This window comes from Panthera tigris, chromosome A3, assembly GCF_018350195.1.
Source record: "Panthera tigris isolate Pti1 chromosome A3, P.tigris_Pti1_mat1.1, whole genome shotgun sequence".
Classification (NCBI taxonomy): Eukaryota; Metazoa; Chordata; class Mammalia; order Carnivora; family Felidae; genus Panthera; species Panthera tigris.
The window spans coordinates 98,783,133-98,806,986 of record NC_056662.1 but is presented as its reverse complement, the minus strand read 5'-3'; the positions used below and the strand labels follow the sequence as shown (position 1 = coordinate 98,806,986).

Below are 23,854 nucleotides of genomic sequence, written 5' to 3'. Positions count from 1 at the left end.
GTGGCCTGGCCTTACTCACCACTCTGACTTCTCCTCCTGCTTTCCTTTTCCTTCATCCTGCTGCAGTTCTGCTGATGTCCTCGCTAACACCTTTCTGCTTCAGGGCCTTTGCACTGCTGTTCCCTCCTCTTGAAGGGAAGGCTCTTCTCTCAGATAGATATCCCCCTGATTTGCACTCTTACCTCTTTCACAGCAAGATAAATCTCCTACCAGATGTTCAGTGATTTTGTTTATTTATTGAGAGAGAAAGAGACAGAGAGAGAGAGAGAGAGAGAGAGAGAGAGAGAGAGAAAGTGTGCACATGACGAGAGAGGGGCAGAGAAAGAGGGAGAGAGAGAATCCCAAGCAGGCTCCATGCTGTTAGCACAGAGCCCGATGTGGGGCTCGAACTCACGAAACCATGAGACCATGACCTGAGCTGAAAGCAAGCATTGGAGGCGTAACTGACTGAGCCACTCAGGTGCCCCCATTCAGTGATTTTCTGATCACCGTATTTAAGACTGAGTATCTCCTCCGCCAGTACTCCCTGCTCATGTTCTCCACAACAGATATCATGGACATACCCGAGGCGGATACCTGTTTTTCACTCACCGTTGTATTTCTAGTGCCCTAGAATGCCCCAGTGCCTCATGCCTACAACAGTGGCTGGCATGTATAAGCACAGCCTAAAGAATTGTGGAACGTGTGCACGTTGAACGCATGTTGTAGGAGCATTCATATGCAATGCTTAGATCGTCTCTGGCGCACAGTGAATATGTGATAACAGCCGCTGTTCTTAGTGTCCTTACTGTTATTACATGGCTGGATGCCAGCACCTGAGTCTTGTTTGTTTGCTTTTAATTTTTTTAATGTTTATTTATTTATTAAAAAAATTTTTTTTGACATTTATTTATTATTGAGAGACAGAAAGAGACAGAGCATGAGCATGGGAGGGGCAGAGAGAGAGGGAAGCACAGAATCGAAAGCAGGCTCCAGGCTCTGAGCTGTTAGCACAGAGCCTGACGCGGGGCTCGAACTCACGGACCGCGAGATCATGACCTGAGCCGAAGTCGGCTGCTTAACCGACTGAGCCACCCAGACACCCCTGTTTGTTTTTTAAATATGAGCTGTTTTCGGCAAAAAGATCATACAGCAACTCTATTTCTAGACTAATACTAATCGAAAAGGCAGCAATAAATAAATAAATAAAAATGGATACATATAGTTGAATAGATTTTGTTTAAAGAGAAGTGTAGATATTTTGAGGTAGGATGAGACTTTAGGGAGACTAAAGGCAGTGGGTAAAACAAAGCAAAACCAAACCAAAATGAAATCACGCCTTCCACTCTGCCTACCCCCCAATCTCAGCCGTGATCTTGCAGTATGGACTGGATTTTCCTGGGAATATATGTATTTAATATCAAAAGCTCCTAGCAGATGAAAATGAGTTAGGTGTCCATGGTTTTAATAATAACATTTTAGCTCTTGACTGTGTCTCCTGGTTGGAAAGTGGGTATACGTCCTTTGGGAGGCGCTGTAACTTGTGTGAGCAGATCCATTGTATAGGTTTGTGGTGCCCAGACATATCACCATTTAGGGCCCTTCAGTTATCGTTTCTTCCCAATAAAGTGAACAAATAAACCAAACTCCAAACTAAACCTCTACCTGGAAGGCTGCCTCTACCAAACCAGTTACATTTACAGGTAATTATTTTGTTATCAATTTTTTTTTGTTTGAGAGAGAGAGAGAGAGAGAGAGAGAGAGAGCACAAGCCAGGGAGAGGGGCAGAGGGAGAGAGAGAGGGAGAAGCAGGTTTCACGTTCAGCTCATAGCCCAATGTGGGGCTCAATACAGGGCTCGACTTGGGGCTTGATCCTACAACCCTGGGATCGTGACCTGAGCTGAAATCAAGAGTTGGATGTTCAGCCAACTGAGCCACCCTGGTGCCCTTTGTTACCCGTTTTAAATGAACCAAAGCCATAACTGTCAGTCTCGGCTTTTGATTAGCATCTAGTTAACCAGTGTTTTTCTACTGGCTTGATGTAATTCTAACAGTGAGACACTGGACTGCTTAATTAGTTTTGGCAGCCATTGTTTTAGATGTAGAGTTTCCATTTGGCTTTTTGATATGCTTAAATAATTCTGGGACATTCGTTACTCCATAAGCAGATGCCTGAGGGTTGGCTGGAGACCCTGGACGCGATTCCTCTCCTAATATTAATTCAATCATTAATAGGTATTAGAAATACATTCTTTCTCTCATTTCTTCATTCACTTAACAATTACCTGCCTAGTTTGTTTATTCCCATAACCTATGACAAGTTCTGTTATCTAACTCCTAAAGATGAAGAAATTGAGGTACAGAGAAATGAAGTGGCTTTTAAAAATCTCGGTGGGGTAGCTGAAATAGAAGCAGAATTTAGGCTTCTTTCACCCATTTGTGTGTTTTTAAAAAGGTGGGTGTGGGAGTAGAACTGTAACTTAAATACTTAAAAAATTCTTTTTAATGTTTATTTATTTTTGAGAGATAGAGAGAGAGAGAGAGAGAGAGAGAGAGAGAGAGAGCGAGCACAGCAGGGGAGGGGCAGAGAGAGGAAGACAGAGGATCCAAAGTGGGCCCCTCACTGACAGCAGAGAGCTCAATGGGGGGCCTGAACTCACGAACCATGAGATCGTGACTAGAGCCAAAGTTGGATGCCTAACCGACTGAGCCACCCAGGCACCCCGCAATTTAAATACTTAACGAAAAACAAGGTCACAGGCTGGGGACTAGTGAGATATGTTCTGTTTGGGTTGCATGGTGTATAAGAAAATGGAGGTTCCATTTTCCAATTGGAATATTTTATTTAAACTCAGGATTTCTAGTTGCTTTTGAAAAGCCCATTCTGGAGCACCGGGCCTATTCCCATGTGGCTCAGGCTGCTTATAGCCAATCGCCTTTATCCAGAGCTGTGAGCTCATTTGCTACTGATCTTCCCTGCCCCCCGCCCATTATCTCACCCCCAGGCCTTGTGTTTACCTGTCCACCTCTGCCTTCTGGGTGGTCAGAAGGTGGCAGGGGAATGGGAGGAGAAGAGGTTGAAGACTGTGAGAATGGGGAATGGGGCCCCTGTATCAACCAGCTCTCATCTGTCTTAGATTTTGAGATTCTGTGTAACATATCATTTGAAGACAAGTTGCTGTAGCTTCAACAATGAACATACAAATGCAAACACACCTGATCCTCATTGTTTGCAGATTTCACATTTGTGAATTAGGCTACTTTCTAAAATTGATCAATAACCCCAGTGCCTGTGGCACTTTCATGGGCAGACATGTGCCTGATGCACACACTGCCAGCTGAGGTGGAATAAATTGATACAGTGCTCTGTTTCAGCTCTCAGACAAGTTAACGAGTGAGTAAGTGTCCTTTTGGTGATCTACTTTATGCTACATTTTTTTTTTTTTTGCATTTTTGTGGCGATCTCTCTGTTTAAAATAACCAGGCATAGATAGTATTGAGTGTTCCTAAGCACAAGGAGGCTGTGACGTGCCTCAGGGAGAAAATGTATGTGTTAGATGAGCTTCGTTCAGGCATGAGTTGTCATGCTGTTGGCTGTGAGTTCAATGTCAGTGAATCAGCAACACGTATTAAATAAGGTGTTTTTCAACAGAGCACATATAAAACAAGGTTATGCATTTATCTGTTGATGAACATTTTGTGACCAGAGGCTTGTAGGAACCTAACCCTTGGATTTCTCCTAGGAGCAGTGCTTCATTGTTTGGTACTTCAGTGTTTGTGATGACTTTGTAGAACATAACGGTGACAATAACGAAAACTGATTGTGAGCTGAAACTCCACAGTACAGGAGAACATCACACTTAAAAGACTGCTGAAATTAAAGCCTTTTGTAAAGGGAATGTATTCCATTTCTTTTCTGTAAACCCGGATTTTCACATTTCTGGGTTGCTTGGTTCATGGTTCACTTCATATCTGATTTTACGACTTGAAGTCCTCGAGGGCTACCCTGTGCCCTTCTTTGTCCAGGGTCTGTTACTAAACAGACACTTCGTAAATGCCTGCTGTTGAAACTGAGCTACTCAGGGGCAAAGGGCACGATGGCTTGGCCTCGGGTGGATGTGTACCACTGCTCAGCCTGGAAAACCACTGGGAGAGAATGGGCAGCCGTGGAGAGCCACTGCTTTTGGGAATGTTGGATTTGAGATCTGAAGAAGCAGACACAATAGGTCTGCCTGCCCGGGAGGCAACAGTGTCTCCTCAGGTGTCCCCTCATCGGTACCAGCTGTGTCCTCAGAATCCCTTGAGAGTCCCCGCCTTATCTCCTGCCCCGTTCATTGCTAGGGCAAAAGTAAAGACTGCTATCGCTTTTTCGACTTTAATCAACACTTTGGGGGGACAAAGGAAAAGGCTGCATGGAGGACTCCTGCTGCTGGCAGGTGAATCTACCTGGACTCCAAAGTCTAAATCATACTTTGATCATTTTCCTCTCGCAGTGTGACTCGTCTCTCCCGTTCGTTTTCTCCTCCCAGCTTTCTGACTCTACATATCATGGCTTAATGGCCTTTCTTTTCCCTTCAGCAGAGTGAATTGAATTCCTTCTTGTGGACCATAAAGCGAGATCCGCCATCTTACTTCTTTGGCACGATCCACGTTCCATACACCCGGGTTTGGGACTTTATCCCGGACAACTCCAAGGAGGCTTTTCAGCAGAGCAGCATTGTGTACTTTGAGCTGGACCTCACGGACCCCTACACTATCTCGGCCCTCACCAGCTGTCAGATGCTGCCGCAGGGCGAGAACCTCCAGGACGTGCTCCCCAGGGACATCTACTGCCGCCTCAAGCGCCACCTAGAGTACGTCAAGCTCATGATGCCCTCGTGGATGACCCCAGACCAGCGTGGCAAGGGGCTCTATGCGGACTACCTATTCAACGCCATCGCGGGGAACTGGGAGCGGAAGAGGCCCGTCTGGGTGATGCTCATGGTCAACTCCCTGACCGAAGTGGACATTAAGTCCCGGGGGGTGCCTGTCTTAGACCTGTACCTTGCCCAGGAGGCTGAGCGGCTGAGGAAACAGACTGGGGCCGTGGAAAAGGTGGAAGAGCAGTGCCATCCACTGAATGGGCTGAACTTTTCACAGGTAAGACTCTCTTTGCAAGAAGGACTTGGCATTTGATTGTGTGTGAGTTCACTGACTTATAATATAGGAGATGGTTCAGAAGGACAGTTGATCTGAAACTTGTCTTTGCTCAAGAATGTTATTCAGAGGATTAAAAAATAAGCCATAGAGCCAGTTATATCGTTTGTGTGTGTGTTACTGAGAGAGAAGAGGGTTTTTTTTTTTCTTGTCATCCCAAAAAGTATTGACATACCTTTGTCACTTGTTTTAATTCGGGTCATTCATTAAGAAACTGCTTTGATGGGCATTGAGGAGGGCACTTGTTGGGATGAGCCCTGGGTGTTGTATGTAAGCGACGAATCATGGGAATCTACGCCCAAAACCAAGAGCACACCGTATACACTGTATGCTAGCCAATTTGACAATAAATTATTAAAAAGAAAAAAGAAGCTGCTTTGAGGGACACCTGGGTGGCTCAGTCAGGTAAGCACCCGACTCTTAATTTCAGCTCAGGCCATGATCTTGTGATTTGTGAGTTCGAGTCCTGTATGGGGCTCTGCACTGACACTGTGGAGCCTACTTGGGATTGTCTCTCTCTGCCCCTCCCCCCTCTCAAAATAAATAAACTTAAAAAAAATCTATTTTTTTAAAGTTTATTTTTAGTGTGTGTGTGTGTGTGTGTGTGTGTGTGAGAGAGAGAGAGAGAGAGAGAGAGAGAGAATCCCAAGCAGGCTCTGTACTGTCAGTGCAGAGTCTGATGCAGGGCTCGAGCCACCCAGGTGCCCCTAAAATATCCATCCTTATTTATTTATTTTTTAAAAAGAAGCCGCATTGAGAGTATGTGGACAATGTGAATGTCAGACTGACTATCACAGGGTATGGCCTGGTTTGAAAATAATACTGGGCATGGCTGTTTTAGGTCACATTGGTCCCTTTGAGATCATTGCTGTCCCTGTTCAGGACCCTCCCCCCAGGGTATTCCTTTTGTAAGGCAGAGTTATATTCCTGTTTTCTGTCGTTTATAGCCCCTCCCTCAGGACATTGGAATTTAGGTTCATATTCAAGAAGTTCTTCATTTCTCATAAGACAAGTAGCACTTTATTAAAGTGCCATTGTTTAATCGTTTTGGTGAAATTTGTTGTTGATGTTTTATAGCAGATTAGATACTTCTGGGGACAAATGAGAATTTTGCAATATGAAATAAGTATTTTTTACTTTAAAAAAATTTTTAATTGAAGTATAGTTGACATATAGTATTACATTAGTTTCAGGTATACAACATAGTGATTCGACAATTATATATATTACTAAATGTTCACCCCAATAAGTATGGTTACCATGTGACCATACAAAGTTGTTACAATATTATTGACCATATTGAAATAAGTATTCTTGTTTTGCAGATATTCTCAGTGGTTGGCCTTGGGATGTTGGTCCTCAGAATAAAAGGACTTAGCATATCTAGGTCTTAGCAGATCTTGAAATGCTGAACTTGGGTTGTTACTTAAAGAACTTAAGGACATTCAACAGCCTAAAAATAGTGTTCCTGAATTGATAATAAAATTTGTAGGGAATTTAACTTACCTTGCTAAGAGTATATATTAAAAAATACTCAGGTACTAAAATATAGTATTTGTTTGGCACACTGAGATTTATAGACAAGATAAGGGACCAGTAATTCTCTGTATCTATCTCCTGGGGGAGTTTTCTCACATTATTTTGGAAACCTAAGAAGCTGATATTCTAACTTTTTCAATGTTTGCATTTATTATTATTTTAAAAGTTTATTTATTTATTTTGGGGGTGCCTGGGTGGCTCCGTTGGTTAAGCATCAGAATTCAGCTCAGGTCATGGTCTCCTGGTTGGTGAGTTCGAGCCCCACATTGGGCTCCATGCTGACAGTGTGAAGCCTGCTTGGGATTCTCACTGTCTCCTCTCTCTCTGCCACTCCCCTTCTCATGCTTTCTCTCCCCTCAAAATAAATAAATAAACAACTTTTAAAAAGTTCATTTATTTTAATTTTATTTTACATTTATTTATTTTTGATAGAGAGAGACAGAGCACAAGTGGGGAAGAGGCAGAGAGAGGAGACACAGAATCCAAAGCAGGCTCCAGGCTCCGAGCTGTCAGCACAGAGCCCGATGTGGGGCTGGAACTCCCAAACCGCGAGATCATGACCAGAGCCGAAGTCAGATGCTTAACTGACTGAGCCACCCAGGAGCCCTATTATTCATTTTGAGAGAGGGAGAGTGTGAGCAGAGGAGGGGCAAAGAACTGCGAGGGAGAGAGAGAGAGACAGAGAGAGAAAGAAAGAGAGAGAGAATCCCAAGCAGGTTTCATGATGTCAGTGGAGAGCCAGACAAGGGGTCAACCTCACCAACCGTGAGATCATGACCTGAGCTGATATCAAAAGTCGGATGCTTAACCAACCAAGCCATCCAGGCGCCCAATGTCTGAACTTAATACAATGTTTTGTAAAAGGATAGTGCTTTGATCTAAAGTCTTATTGATTTTGACCATACAAGTTTGGAATCTATGACCATTTTTGCTTGGGCTTAAGCCCTCTTTCAAACTTCAAACTGGGAGGGGAAAAGGCTTGGTGGTAAATATATATCTGCTTGGCAGATAATATATCTCAAGATACCCTCAAAGGTATCTTTGAGGGAAGGTGTGTAGCACCATCTCTTAAGATAATACATTTAAGAGATATTTTAGGGCATGTAGTTATATACTAGAGTCATTTTGATTTCATAACACCTTCTTAACGTTCAGGTAGGTATTTAGTATTTATAAACTATTTTTTTTATAAGAACTTAAGGTTAAACTAGTGAGGTTAAAGTTGTTTAAATTTAGGAGGAAAAATTATGACATTCCTAAAACTTTTTTTTTTGGTTGGGGGTGTGTAACTTCCTGTGTTTCATTTATAAACAGTAAAATACAACCTTAGTGAACAGATCAATGACACTTGACATATACCTATATCCACTACTCAGATCAATTTATTGAACATTTCCATCACCCCAGAAAGTTAGTATCAAGTTTTTCCTGCAGCATAACTATACAGAAAAGTGCACCTGCTGAATTTTCACAAACACAGTCATGTGCCCAGCACTCAGGGCCAGGGCGGGAAACAGCAGCACTGGCTCCCCCGAAGCCCCTTGACCCCGATGTCTACTCCTCCCCCACACACCCCCAACCAGTCCCAGAGCCATTGTTCTGAAAGTCCTTGAGCATAAATTAGTTTGACTGTTTCAGAATTTCACATAAATGGAATTACGCAGTATGCTTCCTTTAGAGGTCTTGGCTTCTTTCGCTTAGCAATACCCTTGTGATTCACCATGTTGGTTGCTGTGTGTAGTTAGTTGTCCATTGTTCATTCTCGCTTCTGTGAGGAATTGAAGAATTCCAGCAGAGGCTTTGGGGTGGAGCCTGCTGGAGTCTCCCTTCTCAGTAAGTCCAGAGAACAGTAAGATCATCTGCATTCAATTTGATAGAAGACGAGCCTAACTCATTCCTTTGTTCCATTTCTTCTGCTCCATTTGAGGAGTGGTTGGTTCCTTCCTCCTTGTTCTCTGTAGCTCTGAAGAAAGACGTTGGTGCCTGATTGCAAGGTGAGAGGGGGAGATGGCCAGGCCCACAGGCTCCTGAGCTACCTCTCCAACCAGCTGCCAGGAAGATGCAGAGGAGAGCGGGTCTTCCTTGAGGCCTGGGAGGAGCCCTGTGGACCTCAGCTTCAGAGCTCCCACCCTCCTCTTGGATTGTAGGTTAGAGGCAGCTGGAGACTGAGGCATGGCTGAGGCTGGAGCGCTGTTCTGTGGGAGAAGCAGTGAACCCAGAGCCAGATGTGCTGGGGTGAGAATTCCTGCACCATCACCAGCATGAGACTTTATGCTGTCCCCTTAACTTCTCTGAACTTTGTTTTCTCATCTTTAAATGGGGAAAATAATATTTGCCCTCCCATCCTGTTGTCAGAAGCAAATAAAACAGTAAATTGGAAAATCATAAATACTATACAGATACAGAGGGAAAGAACCAACATGCAATGCCTTCTGTGAGCCAGGCCTCATTGGTAATATTGCATTTAATCTTCAGAACTTTACAGGATGGGTAGTGTCATCCTTGTTTTATAGATGAGAAAACTGAAGCTTAGTGGGATTAAGAGACTTGCCCATGATTACATAGCTAACAGATGGAGGAATTTGTGTTTGATTCCAGAAATGTGGAAGGTCATGGTGACTTTGAGTCTCCAACAGGTGTGGTGGTCAGTGTGAGACTCTGGGGTTTGGAGTCGCAGTGGAGGATTCTGGACTTCCATTGTCTAACTCATTAACAACTGGCCACATGAGGCTCACTTTTGAGCACTTGAAATATGGCTGTGACTGAGGAAGTGAATTAAAGTTTAAAAACTGATAATTGATTCAATTATTATTCTAATAATTCTAATAATTGTGTTTGGAACAACTTGGGCATGTGGATCTCCTTTCTCGACTATAAATTTTATGAAAATGAACTACAGATCAAGTGTTTTTGATGAAAATTTAGTGTCCAAATTGAGATGTCAATTGAGTGGAAGATATGTAACAGATTCTGAAGACTAAGTATGGCTAAAGAATGAATAACTTTTTCTATTGATTACAGGCTGAGATGATACTACTTTGGATGTAAAGTATTTCTTTTTTAATGCGGCTGCTGGAAAATTTAAAATCAGATGTGTGGTTCACACTATCTTTCTGTTGGACAGTGTTGATCCAGACTGATTCTGGATGAGTGTGTCTGAGGCTGATCCACTTGGAGGCCATGCTGCCTATGATGGGTCCCATGGCTGTTCCTTTGCCTGCGTACCTAGTCAGGGCTCGACACTGGGGAGCTTCTAAATGCCTATGGCTGCCCCTTCTAGTGTAACTGGCCTGGGGTCAGCTTTTTTCTATTGACTTGTGATGCTCTGTGTTTTTAGCGTATCAGTGCAGACACATATGTACACACGGACCCACGCCCGTATGCACGTACCTTCTGTTTCTGCACTTTCTATTTTGTTCCATGGATCTGTTTGCTTGTTTCTGTATCAATATCACATTCTTAGTGACTGGATTTAAATCTTTGATAATGATGTCACTTTCTTTAATGATTTTTAAAATCATTTTGATTATGATTTTTTAACTTCCAGATCAATATGGGAAGAACTGACATTTTTCCTCATGTTAAGTCAACTAATCCGTGGACATGCTAGCCTTTCCATTTATCTGATTATATTTTAATCTTTTCTTATTTTGTAGAATTCTTGATTTAGATTTTGCTCAAGTCATAAGTTTATGCATTGTGTTTAATAAGAATTTTGCTGGTGTAAAGACTCTCTTTGCAATATATTTTCTATCTGGTTACTAAGTTTTATACCAGTTTAACTACTGAGTTGAAATCGTGTATTCTAACAATGGTAGTTGATCCTCTTGCTTTCGTAGTGACCAGAAATAGAACTGATAAATAATTATTTTGTCTCCACCTTTCTGCAGTTGGTCTCGTTTCTTTTTCTTGCCTTGATGTGTTGGTTAGGATACCTAGGACAGCATTAGGTAGTAGTAATAAAAAAGGACATTCTTTCTTTCTCTAACTTGAAGGAGAATGGCTTTACTATTTCACCATTAAATATGATGCTGGTAGTTGATTAGTCTTTCTGATATGAATGAAATGTCCTTGGATTTCTGTTTTACTAGAATTTTATCAGAAGCACTTGTTATTAGTGGAAGCAGTTTTTGAGTTTTATTAAGATCTTTTTTTGTCTGATTTTTTTAAAAAATTGAGATGTAATTGACATGTAACATTAGTTTCAGATGTATGACATAATGATTCAATGTTTGTAAGCACTGTGCAACGATCACAATAAGTCTAATTAACATCTGTCATCGTACATAGTTACAAACCTTTTTTTCTTGTGATAAGGACTTTTAAGATCTGTTCTCTTAGCAACCTTCAGTGATGTCTTGATCTTATGGCTTTCTTTGTTCCTCTATCTATAGACTTATCCCTGCCCAGCTGGCCCTAAACTTCAAACACCAGGGTGTGAGTTTACTAGGAGTTATTCTCTTAAGCCACCCGTTCCTATATTCATTTAGTCAACACATCTATTGATTTCCTGCTGAGCATGGTGCCATGTAAAAAGAGTTAGATGTAATCTGGTTGTTGCTTCCCAGAACTTGAGGTCTTTATGATAACAGGCGATCAGCTTCTCGAGGCAGGATTCATCACTGTTTTCCTAGGACTTAGCACCATAGCCTGCCCTTAGTAGATGCTTAGTGAGCTTCTGTGTGGAAAATGACCGAAGTCCTCTCTCTGTTCTAGATCCTTTGACTTTTCCTACTTCTCCCCCTTCACCTCTCCCTTACTACCTGAGAGCTAATTGTTCCCTTCAGCGATCTGGATTTGGCATAAGGGAAAGGATGCTTCCTTCCTGTCCGTGGATTTGCTTTTGCCATCTCAGGGCAGATGCCTGCTTCCCGTTTCAGTATGGAGTCAGGTTACGATGCCTGTTCTCGTTCACCCAGAGTTTGTGTCTGCTTGGTGTTAGCAGCTGCACTGCCATTCCTTATGTGCAGAAAGCAATTGAACTTGCAGCCGGAGGCTTAGTGATGCAGGGCTCACCTGTGAGTCCCCTCCCTTCCTTCCCAGCTGCAGAGGTGGGTTCACATTAGAGACTTAAAGAATTCCCTAGAGAAATGATCTTTCTAAATCCTATTTCCACAGCCACACACCACCAGGCATCTGTGCACAAGCTGTAGGCATAGGGTGCCGTCTGTCTGCTTCCTTTGAGGGATTGACCAGAACAAATCTGTCTGACCACAGGATTCTTCTGCCAACTTCCCAGTGATGGACTGGATGTCACTGTGGACTGGGGTGGGAATTCGGGACAGCCCCAGTCTTCTCAGCATTAGAGTCTGTCCCTTGGGACCTGGCCACATCTGTGTTTGGGGTCTGAGTCACAGAATCCAAGAGTTAATATGAGCCAAGCCCGTAGGTCCGGGTTTGCCCTCTGCTTCCACATGTAAAGCCTGCATCTTTGAGCTTTTCGTATCCCGACCTACTGAAGTCAGTTGGATGTAAAAGTCTGTTGTAAACCCCAGAGTGCTCTTCAGATGATGCATAAGCATGCTAATGATCTGAATTGCTGTTGTACAGAATCATTTCTGTTACTGTTTACTCTTGCCAATAGATGGCACTAACATATTTCATATTTGCCTTTTCACCTGTCACTTCCGCTGTCCCTTTCAGTAGTACGTGTCACTGCTGGTTTTTGCCCTGTACCCCTAGGACCCTAACAACTCGCTTTGCTAAAAAGCCTTTCTTCCCCCCCCTGCCCCCCCCCCCCAAAAAAAAAGTGAAACCTTAAACAATGGTTTGGGCCCAGTGGTTTTTCGAGTGTTATGAAAAAGTGCATTTCTTGAGTCACAGTTTTGGGGTGTTGGGAAGATGGGGATTTTTCTTCTTTGGAGCAAGTTCTCTTTAGGTGGATCAGTTACAGGGTGCCTGGATGGCTCAGTTGGTTAATCATCTGACTCTTGATTTCAGCCCAGGTCATGATCTCACAATTGTAAGATCGAGCCCCCAATTGGGCTCTGTGCTGGGTGTAGAGCCTGCTTAAGATTCTCTCTCTCTCTCTCTCTCTCTCTCTCTCTCTCTCTCTCTCTCTCTCCCTCTCTCTCTCTCAAAAAAAAAAAAAATAGATGGATCAGTTATCTAATAGAAGAAACCATGGCTCTAGGATGGGGCTCTGTCCCAGGCAGGGCAGAGTGATGGAGGCAGCCCCTGGCAGGGCAGATTTCTAGAAAGATGCCATCCATGTGTCTCCATCTCAGGCTATTAAGGGCCAGGTGGATGTAGGAGAGGTATGAGCTGGGGAGGCACTTGCTGGTCTGAGAAAGCCTCCTGAGGATGTAGGGTCAACATTCCTTAGGAGGGTGTGGACCTGCCAGGGCTAGGATAGCCCAATCCTAGGAAAGCCTGGGGATACCTTGTTTTGTACTTTGTAGGCCTCTCCACAGGTCCCTGTGCCCAGAGGCCACGGCAAGAGTGCCATGGTGCATCAGCAAGCAGAGGCCCCGCTGGGGTCACTTTCCTGTTGGAATAAACCTGGTGTAGGGCCAGGGGTCTTGTAGAGACTAGGCAGGGCTGGCCTGGGCTCCCCAGTTTCCTGTTTTCTCCCCCTAAGTACTAACCAAGCCCAACCCCGCTTAGCTTCTGAGATCAGATGAGATTGGGCGTCTTCAGGGTGGTATGGCTGTAGACTCTGGTTTTCTAACCCAGTTCCGCTGAGTGCTAACACCTGCCAGATTCACAGGTCTGATTTGCTGAGGGAGTTCCTGCTCCCTAGTCATGAACCGCAGTAAAAGCAGATGGTTTCATCTTTGAAACTGATCATGATAATGATGGGTGACTTTCCTGCATTTTCCATAATCGAAATGGAATGTGTTTGGACTGGCATGTTGGAGGGGCTCATGAGTGGTTATAGGATAATAGGTGGGCTACTGCTGAACATGTCAGTGAGGCCAATGCGAGACAGTGAACTTGCAGGTACCGTGGCCAAAATGGGATACAACATGAGTGTATGCTAATTACTTTAAAAATTAAATACAGCCTTTCTGTGTCAAGACCAGCATGTTAAATTCACATTATGTCCAGTCTTTTGTGCTTGTGAGATAAATCAGTCTTTTGCTTTTTTACATTCTTTTCCCAATTCTGTTCTGTAATATTTTCATGTTCTTATGCATAGCTGGGCGAAGTGCTGTAGTTGCTGTAAATGCCCTAGGAGCCTGTGACATCTAGTCCCTGAGTCACCCTTGTGCCTGCTTGCACACAGGGCATCAGCATAGCTATTGTGATGGGCATGGTCTTCAAACATTTGAAGTCCAGGCTGGGCCATTAGCTCTCCCGGGCGGGGATCTTCCATGGCATTTCTTCACCTTGGCCATTTACTGGCCATTTAGTAAAGTCTCCCTTTACTTCCTTATTTCTGGACCAGGAATAGGAAATTGAATCAACTGTGTACCTTATGGCTGGCTGTGATTTTCACGAACTTCTAGACGCAGTTTCCACCTGGGAGCAGGCCTGCTCAGGATTTGAGTCTTTTTTTTGTTTTTTTTTTATGGCTAGTCTTTATTTGGGACACATTTCTTTCAGCACTCAGCATACTCAGTGTGGGTTGGGCACTCTGTTTCTTATTTTAGGGACCCAGAGATAAAGCTGGTGGTGATCCTGCCATCCCCTGGCTCTGGGCTGCTTCTCTAAAGTCCAAAGTGAACTTTAGAAAAATTAGGTATTTTTGTACACCTGCATGGATACCGCATGTGCTCCTGGGGTTCTGGCTTCAGCCGGCTCTGACCCTGCTCTGCTGCCTTTGGAGTCCTAAGAGAAGCACTTCAAGGGATGCTGCAGCCTTATTTTGGCCCCATGTCCCTGCCTCCTGCCTGGGAGCAGGGAACCCCTTTGACACCCAAGAAGCAAGTTCTTCCGTGGTGGATCAGCTCCAGGACACCCCTAGACTCTAGGAATGATTCCCAGCATGCCACTCAGAGAGTGTGAGCCCTGTCCCTCCTCCAGAGTCCACCTCCCAACACGGCTGGGTCAGGCAGTCTACCCTGCTTGGAGAAGATGGGGGAAGGAGGGGGGAAGGAGCTGGGTGGAACTGGACGAACTCTTCCCCGGGACGATCCAAGGAGCCAGTCGAAGTCTCAGTATGATGAGGTACTCTGTGGCCCAGCGATGAAGCGAGGCTGCCCTGGACTCTGGAGGTGGATGTTGGTGGCATCGTGTAATGCCACACCTTGGACACTATGGCACTTCTCTGCTTTTCCTATATCCCTCCTGCCACGTTTTGTGCTGTCCTTCCTCCCCACACTCTTCCATGAGGCCCTTCCTTTCTATTCATGGTCAGTCAGGCCTTGAAAGGGACCGAGTGGGGCTTTGGTGGCAGCCTCAGCAAAGGCTGTGGAATCATAAAACGTGGATGACCACACGAGAGAGCTGAGGGGTCTCATTACCCCATCCCTGCGTCCTCTGCATGTACCCTGGTATGTTGGGGGCCCCACTGAAGTCCCAGACAGCACAGAGTGTCCCCGGAGCTGTCCCTTCCCTGAGAAGTCAGTCAGCAGCACCCCACGAGGGTATTCTCTTCAGTGATAAGCAACCTTGCCCACCCAACATACCTGCCAAGAGCAGAGGCTTACCTGGAAGGGAGTAGGGAGGCAGGGGCATGGGGCAGAAACGAGTCTGCAGTATCCCTTGAAGTATTAGAGTATCATTGACTATAGTCCTTATGCTGTGCCCTTCATCCCCAATGACTTATTCATTCCATAATCGGAAGCCTGTATCTCCCATTCCCCTTCACCCATTTTGTACCTCTTCCCCTCACACCTTTCCTCTGGCAACCATCAGTTTGTTTTCTGTTAGATGTCCTGGCTCTTGGTAGGTAACCACCTAAAAAATGAACACACTGTGTCGTACAAATAGGACTTAGCTGTGAGGCAGGCAGGTCACCAGGGCTACCTGTTCCTACTACTCATGTAGCATGTTCAGGCCAAACTAGTGGCTCTCAGAGTGGGGCCCTGGGCCAGTAGCATCGGCATCATTAGGAACTTGTCGGTAATGCAACATTTCGGGCCCCATCCCAGATTCCTGAACTGGAAACTCTGGGGCTGAGGCTCAGCAATCTGTGGTCTAACCAGCCCTTCAGGCGATTCCGATCCACACTCAAGTTTGAGAACCTCCGTTTCTGTTCTTGGTCACCATTCTGGTCCGTATTCTTGAATCACCTCTGGAAGTTACCTCAGGTTGCAGAAGCTCCTTTTCTCCTGAGGTAACTGGGCAATTGCTCATTTGCTACCTTGTGGCAGCTGTTGAATGATCAGATTTATGCTGATTTAATTTTTACAGTGGTATTTAGCTTTCCATGTGTTTATCTCATGTCCTGAACTCGCACAGAAACTCCTAGAGAGCAAGGATCTTGATTTACCTTTTTAAAAATATATATTAATTTATTGATTTGAGAGAGCACAAGTTGGGGAGGGGCAGAGAGAGGGAGAGAGAGAGAATCCCAAGGAGGCTCTGCACTGTTGGCATAGAACCCGGCGCGGGGCTTGATCTCACGAACCATGAGATCATGACTCGAACTGAAACCAAGAGTTGGACACTTAACTGGCTGAGCCACCCAGGTGCCCATGGTTTACCTTTTTTAAATGAGTCTAGCTCAGCGTCTTCCAGTGACAGTTGCTAATCACTGGCTGCTACTTGAAGGCTGCTGTTTTCTCATCACTCCAGCAGGCCAGACTGCCTGAAGCAAGTGAGCCTTGGCATTAACTCGGCTGCTTGTTTCCATCTTTACCCTGACTTTACCCACTTTGTTCATCCTCCCAGAGTAACTTCCTTCCTGCCACCTGGGCAGGGATGCGGGTCACATAGTAATGGCAGTGTGCCTCTCCCAGATCCCCCGTGAGTGAGTGAGAAGTGCAGGTTAAATACACCTCATGAGGGCCGCGTGGGCGTGTGTTTCTAGGCTGTGGGGTGTCCTAGAGGGCCTCCCCTTCCTTTCAAGAGGGGTTTCCAATTCTGTGGTGAGGTTTTATAGCTTCTCTCCAGACCAGTCTTGAACTTTAGGGAGAACCGTAGAGATTGAAGAGCTTAAAAATGAAGGTGCCCTCCCGGCCCTCAGTTGCTGGCCGCAGAAGTGGGCCCACTGCAGGTGGCGTGGTTTCTGGACGTGGCCTTGGCTAGAGGAGACTGGCCTTTCTCCTCCCCTCTCTGGGGCCATTGTGGTGAAATGGTCACCAAGGAATGTGATTGATGTGACTGATTATTTGCTAAATGTTATCCGGGCGACTTTGATATTGAGCTGGATTTTTCAAGGGGAGGCAAGGATTCAGACAGGCAGCGGAAAAAGGGAGATGTTTCTTTTTTTTTTTTTTAAGTTTATTTATTTTTGACAGAGAGAGAGGCAGAGAATGAACAAGGGAGAGGCAGAGAGAGATGGAGACACAGACTCGGAAGCAGGCTCCAGGCTCTGAGTTGTCAGCACAGAGCCTGACGCGGGGCTCGAACTCACAAACTGCGAGATCATGACCTGAGCTGAAGTCAGATGCTCAACCAACTGAGCCACCCAGGCACCCCAAAAGGGAGATGGTTCAAATGGGCCAAAGGTGCAGGCAAACCTGGGGAAAAGCAGGCTGTGTTGGCCCGGTGGTGGCAGGGTGGGCGGGCTCCGTGCGCATTTGTGTAGGGGTGGGACGGAAGGCGAGGCCGCAGAGGGTTTGCGTGTGAGGCTGGGAAACCTCCATGTACACTGAGGGGTTGTCAGGAGGAGGTGGGAGCACCAAGAGGAGTGTCACAGGTCAGCGCATCTGGCAGCTGAGTGTGGGCTGGAGAGGGCTGCGACCCCCCCGTCGCTACTGCGGGGTGTTAGAGTTAGCCTCTTGGCTCAGAGCTTCAGCCGTGTTGGTCCGGGGCCCTGGGCCATCAAGAGGAAGACACTGTGAGGCTGGGAACTGTGGTCTCTATGGACTAGAGTTTACTCTACAAGGGAAAACTGACATGGAGCTGGTAACGGATATTGGAAAAAATACAAAATAAGAGAACGTCCAGGAGCAGGCCAGACTCTAGAAATAATACGGCCTGTAGCCATTTAGATGAAGTGCTTACCACTTATGCCTAATTAGCCTCAGTAACAGTTCTGAGTGTGGTTAAGTGGGTGCAGTTAGCTTTATTATGCTTTTAGCTGGGTTCTTCATCTGATTCTTCTTGAAGCTTGTTTGTTTTGTCAGAACTTAAAAAAAAATTTTTAATGTTTATTCATTTTGGAGGGACAGAGCACCAGTAGTGGAGGGGCAGAAGAGAGGGAGACACAGAATCCGAAGCAGGCTCCAGGCTCTGAGCTGTCAGCACAGTCTGATGTGTGGCTCAAACTCTGACCGGCAAGATCATGACCTGAGCGGAAGTCGGATGCTTAACCGACTGAGCCATCCAGGTGCCCCTGTTTTGTCTGAACTTTAAAACACATAAAGGAAAATTAACTTCCAGGGCAATAGAAGTAAAAAAATGGAGATTTCTAGGGCGGGGCTGAGATAGTCTGGAAGTGCTTAGCAGAGGTGGTAACTTTCATTAGGCCTTGGAGACCAGAGGTTGGTATTTGTTCTTATTGTGACCTCAGCATCGTGTGGGATTTGGGGGAAGGAGGTATAGGAATTGGCTTGGGCTGCCATCCCAGAATACCGCACACAGGGAAATTTAAACAGAAGAAATTTATTTTCTCGCAGTTCTGGAGGGCCAACGTACCAAATCAAGGTGCCGCCCAGCTGGTTTCCGGTGAAGCCCCTGTCAGCTTGCAGATGGTCTCCTTCTTGCTGTGTTCTCACATGGCCTTTTCTGTGTGTGGGGAGGTGGGTGTGTGGGGTGTGGTTGGGGAATTGCTCTGGTGTCTCTTCCTGTTCTTATAAGGACTCCAGCCCTATCAGATCAGGGTCCTATCCTGATGGCCTCACTGAACCCTAATTACCTCCTTAGAGGCCCTGTCTCCAAATACAGGCACATTGGGGGTCAGGGCTTCATCATGTGAATTCGGGGGTTGGTGGGTGGGTCACACAGTTCAGTTGTAACAGGAGGCCCGTGTTGCTTAGCCATCTATCTGGCATCAGGGCAGGATGTGGACTGGGTGGAAAGGAGAGAGCGGTCAGGAGACCTGACCAAGGATAGGAGGAGAGGAGAGGCGTGGAGGACGTTGAGAGGGTGGCCGCCAGAGAAGAGAGGGAGGGCCTGGTCGGCCTGGTGCATTCTTTCAGGTCTCTCCATGTTCTCTCCTGGTATTCAGGAGCCAGCATCATTTACAAAAGGATGCTTCTTCAGGCTGGAGTGTCACTGAAGTTCAGTTTCTTTTGTCCTCATGCTTGAGTCCTTTTGCTGCAAAGAGCTCACATCCAAGTTCTTAGAATCACTTCCCCCCCCCCCCCCCCCCGGAAAGCAGACTTCAATGTTCAAAGAAGTGTGTGGAGGCTTTACCTCCTACGTCAGGCAGCATCTATTAACATTGACAGGAAAAGGAGCAGGATTTCTCACCATCTTCCTTTGAGGGACCAGTCTAGACTATTCCATGGGAATAGTCCCCTTTCAGGTAAAGAAGGAGGAGTTTTACGGAGTGGCTGGGAAGGGAGAAAATAAATGAGCTTGAGGAGGGCGTCCCCACTGCCTCCATACCCAGGTGAGGTGAGAGAGGCAAGGACCAGAAATCCTCAAGGGGGCTCGAAACAATATCGGGGCGGAATGTTCTGAGGACAAGGAAGACCTTCCCCTACTGCTCTCCAACTATACTTCAAGGAGCTGAATGGCTCTCAAAAGTGAGCTAAGAGAAAAGACACAACAACCCACCGCCCCAGAAGGTGAGGCCTGGGCCTGAACAGATGCGAGCCCCTTTGTTCGCAGAGCTGGGAGGCTGGTGGGGTGGTGCGGGGCTAATGTGAGCCGCATAATGGGCGGTGCCTTTCATATGCAGAGCAGCCCTTTGATCTGAGGGGGATGAAAGTGCTGAAAAGTGGAGAGGCTCGATGGGGGACCTTTGTCTTTGACAATAAAGGCATCTGCCGGACTCGAACCCCCTCGCTCGCTCCTTCAGCCCATGGGCTCCCGCAACAATGCCTCAACTGGGACCTGGGTCTCCTCACAGCTGAAGAAGTCTCAGGAAAGAGAAAGAAGCATGCTGCAAATGTTGGACAGGGAGCTTAATCGATTCTTTCCACAGCCCAGAAAGAAAGGAGAGAGAAGAACTGTAAGGACGCAAGGGGAGAGTGGAAGGGGAGACGTGGGGGTGGGGGGGGTAGATCTGGGGGGAAGAGGGGGCGGGTGGGAAGGAAGGGTGGTATTTGAACACTGGAGCAAACTCTCTGGTAATAAGCTTGTTACTTTTCCGAAGACAGTGCAGATGGGGTGAGTATGTGTCACTGGAGGGTTGGAGAGGAGTATTCAGCTAATAAGACATGTTTTGGGGGTCAACTGACACTTTAAAAAAAAAAGACAGTATAAGGCAAGCCCTAATATGAAAGCAGACATCCATTCAGATGTTTCCAGAGGGGAAAAGAAAGTCCTTTTAAGTCTGTACACTGTCAGAAACTATGTTAATTGGAGTTTTACTAGAATTGTAATAATTTCCAATAGTTCTTTCTTTCTTGCTGTCTCTTACTCTTCTTGAAATCTTAACCAAGACTCAAAACAAAGCACTTGGCATTTGGCCTAGAGACGTTCTGCTTGTGGATGGTTTTTGAGTCTATTCTGTGGGTAGATGTACTCCTTGGAAGTAAGCCTGATGGTTCAGCCAGTGCTATATCATGGAGTTGCATGTTCATCCAGGCGTCATGGGAATGGCTTGGGAGGGAGTGGATAGGCATGTCCTGTATAGGGCTGTCCCTTCACGGGCTGTGGCTTTCGGTAGGGGTTTGGGAGAGGAGGGAGCATGGTGGTTTTGGCATCTCTCGTATGCCTAGCTCTCTGCTATTTCAGAAGAGTCTGAAGGGTCTGAAATAGGAGTATGGTTTTGTGGATGTTTTCCTCCAGAGGTGGAAATTGACCCGATATAGTGATCTCTGAGTGAAGGGTATTGATTAACAGACACAGAGGGTGACTTTGAGGCTGTCTCTGAATCTTTTTACCTGAGTGGCACTGTTATAACCAGGATAGGGCATCCAGGAGAAGTGGGTACTTAGAGGAGGGTACTGTCCTTTCTTAGAGGTGCATGGGTCCTAATCAACTGGGACTTGCTTTGGAAGAAGTAGGCTTTAGACACCTTGGAGAGGTCAAGGCTGGTCTTGCTGCCCATCCTGCTGTTCTATCCAGCTTCTTACTGGAAAGAGCATGAACTTTGGAGGCTGTGAATCTGGGTTTGAATCCTGGCTCCCTCATTTCTTCTCTTTTTCATGTGGGGCAAGATACTGAACCTTTCTGAATCCATTTCCTCCTCTGTAAAGAACCTTTGTAAAGGACCCAGTGCATAATAGACATTTGATGGAAGCTGGTGGTGACCTTTGCTCATGCCACTCTAAGTGGTTGGGCTTATCACTACCTACTCAATATGCCCTAATGCCCCATCCCTGTTGACACATCTTTACACCCTCGGTTCCTCTTGCCTTGCTCCATTTCTTCATTCCTAGGCATTCTTTTCAAACTAGCAGGAAAAACCAGGACAACCTTGGGGTTGAATTTTATTTCTTTTTTTTTTCTTTTTTTTTTTAAAAATGTTTATTTATTTTTGAGACAGAGAGAGACAGAGCATGAACAGCGGAGGGGCAGAGAGAGAGGAAGACATAGAATCTGAAACAGGCTCCAGGCTCTGAGCTGTCAGCACAGAGCCCGATGCAGGACTCGAAATCATGGACCGTGAGATCATGACCTGAACCGAAGTCGGACGCTTAACCGACCAAGCCACCCAGGCGCCCCTGAATTTTATTTCTGAATCCAGTAGTTTGCCACCTTACTTGCCTTTACTCCAAGTGTCCATCTTGGAGTGATTGGTTCAGGAGGCAGTCTTGTCAGTGATTGTCTCAGGATCTGGTTTTAAGCCAGTCAGCATGCAGAATTCCTCTGGCTATTCTCATTGGTGTAGGTGTGAGCATGTGTCCTAAGTTGGTGCAAATCAATGGAAGAGACAGAGAGAGAGGTTAGAACAGAGGTTTTCATTTACCCTGGGTAGGTTTGAGTTTTCTAGTTATAAGGGTGTCCAAAAATAAAGCAGTTACATAGATCAGGAGAGCCCTGAACTTCCCATGCTCCTCTGCTTTGGCCTTTCTGCTGTGTGAGAGTCTGTTTCCCTTTGGTTTAAACTAACTTAGGCTCTGTTCATCCTGACTCCCACTGTCCCTGTGACTGCTCCATATAAACCCATTCCTTATCTGAAGTCACCATCTTTCTTTATCAAATATGTATTCTAGACAATGTAGTATTTTGTCTTGCTTTCGAATTATTCTATAATGAAACTGGATTATGTACATTCTTCTGTGTCTTGCTGGTTAAGCAAAATTGTGTGATATTCACTCACACTAATGTGTATGGCCGCGATTCATTTTCGTGGTTGTGTGGCATCTACCACAATTTTTCGGTTCTCTTCTTGATGGACATTTGGGCTGTTTCCAGGGTTTTGCTGTTTCAAATTATTTTGCTATAAACATCATCATAGTAGTCTCCTAGAACACATATGTGAGAGCTTCCTTCCCATATGCTATGGTTTTCCTCTTTATTTAATTGAACTGTAGTCAGGAACACTGGGATGACTCTCTAGGGACACTTTTCTGAGCCTCGGTCTTCCTGCTTTGACTCCTCTTTAACCCACTTCAAAGGCTACTGTCTCCTTGGTCTCAGGAATTAGGTACCTGTGATCTCCAGCCACTTTCCACCTTCTGCTGCCTCCACAATGATCCCCTCACTGCTCCCTAGCACGGTCTTAGACATGCTATTCCCTTCTACCAAGAGAGGAGACCACCATTTTTGGTAGTAGGACAGGCTTCTTCAAATTCTTTGAGAGCCAACCCAGCTGTGTCTCTCATGTGGAGAACCTGAACTAGCCATGGATTGGCTCCTCCTGTTTGTAAGATGCCCTAGATCCTTCCTAGTGGGGCTGTGGTGAGGGCAGGAGCTGGGGCTGTCGCCCTCTACTGGTTTGTAGGGCTACCCTAACAAAGTACCACATACTGGTGGCTTAAACCAACAGAAATGTATTCTTCAATAGTTATGGAGACTAGAGGCCTTAAGTCAAGGTGTCAGCAGGGCCGTGCTCCCTCTGAAAGGCCTGGAGGAGATCCTTCCTTGCCTCATCCAGGTTCTAGTAGTTACTGGCAATTTTGGCATTTCTTGGCTTATGGATGCATCACTCCAATCTCTGCCTGTGTCAGTCATCACATGGCTGTTTTCTCACTGTGTGCCTCCACGGTATCTTCTCTCTGTGCATGTTTTGTCAGTGTCCAGATTTCCCCTTTGTGTAAGGATACCATTCAGATTAGGGCCCACCCTAAAAACCTCATCTTAGCTTGATTACATCTGCAAAGACCCTATTTCCAAATCAGGTGAATCACATTCACAGGTAACAGGGATTAGGATGAGCTTGTCTTTTTGGGGGAACAAAATTCAACCCACAACATCCTCTTTTTACCTTTTCTGCTGCATCTATAGCTGGCTAAGGAGGTGACTTTTGGATTGACTTTTCTTGCCTGACCTGTGGGGACTTTCGCTTATCGTGTGGTGATGGGAACTCCTTCTGCCAGGAGCTCTATCCTCTGTTTTCCTTCTTTCTTTCTGCGCTTCAGCATGAACCTGGGAAACTCTGGCTTCCATCCCAGTCACTCATGGAGTCTTCACTGTGACCAAATGAGATGATCACTGGACATTAGCTGTTTGTACATTGGGCTTACTGGTTGTCTTTGCAGTGGCCACATTCCTGCTGCCCTCTGGGGAGAGACTGGCTTCTGGTGACATGCTGGAAGCACCCTCCTGGGACAAGGTTGCAGTACTCTCCTCCTCCATCTTGTTCATACTCCCTGAGGACATGTTGTGTCCCACAACCCCCTGGTCATGCCAGCTGTGCCTCTTCCTGGACCCTTGCTGGCTGTTCCTGTCATGCTCCATCTGTCTGTCCTGGGCTTATAGACTTGGTTGCTGCCACACTCACAGCTCTTGCCGCAATCCTGTGGCTGCCCAGGCTGCTGCCACTCCTGTCGTTGCCCCTTTGTCAGGTCCTGGAGGCTCCATTAC

At 45.9% G+C, this 23,854-nt stretch overlaps 1 protein-coding gene across 7 annotated transcripts in view; it reads left to right on the top strand.

The window, feature by feature from the left end:
• The window catches only part of TRABD2A (TraB domain containing 2A), a 53,472-nt gene that overhangs the window by 4,528 nt on the left and 25,090 nt on the right, over positions 1 to 23,854 (top strand). For 6 of the 7 annotated variants that reach the window (XR_006215842.1, XR_006215843.1, XR_006215841.1 and 3 more), the window contains exon 2: positions 4,559 to 5,119. Coding sequence is in view for 4 of the 7 variants with exons in the window: in XM_042981851.1 (XP_042837785.1) it covers positions 4,559 to 5,119 (561 nt within the window). In the remaining 3 variants the exon portion in view is untranslated. The remainder of the gene's footprint in view (positions 1 to 4,558; positions 5,120 to 23,854) is intronic. The other variant, XM_042981850.1, reaches the window with a different exon arrangement.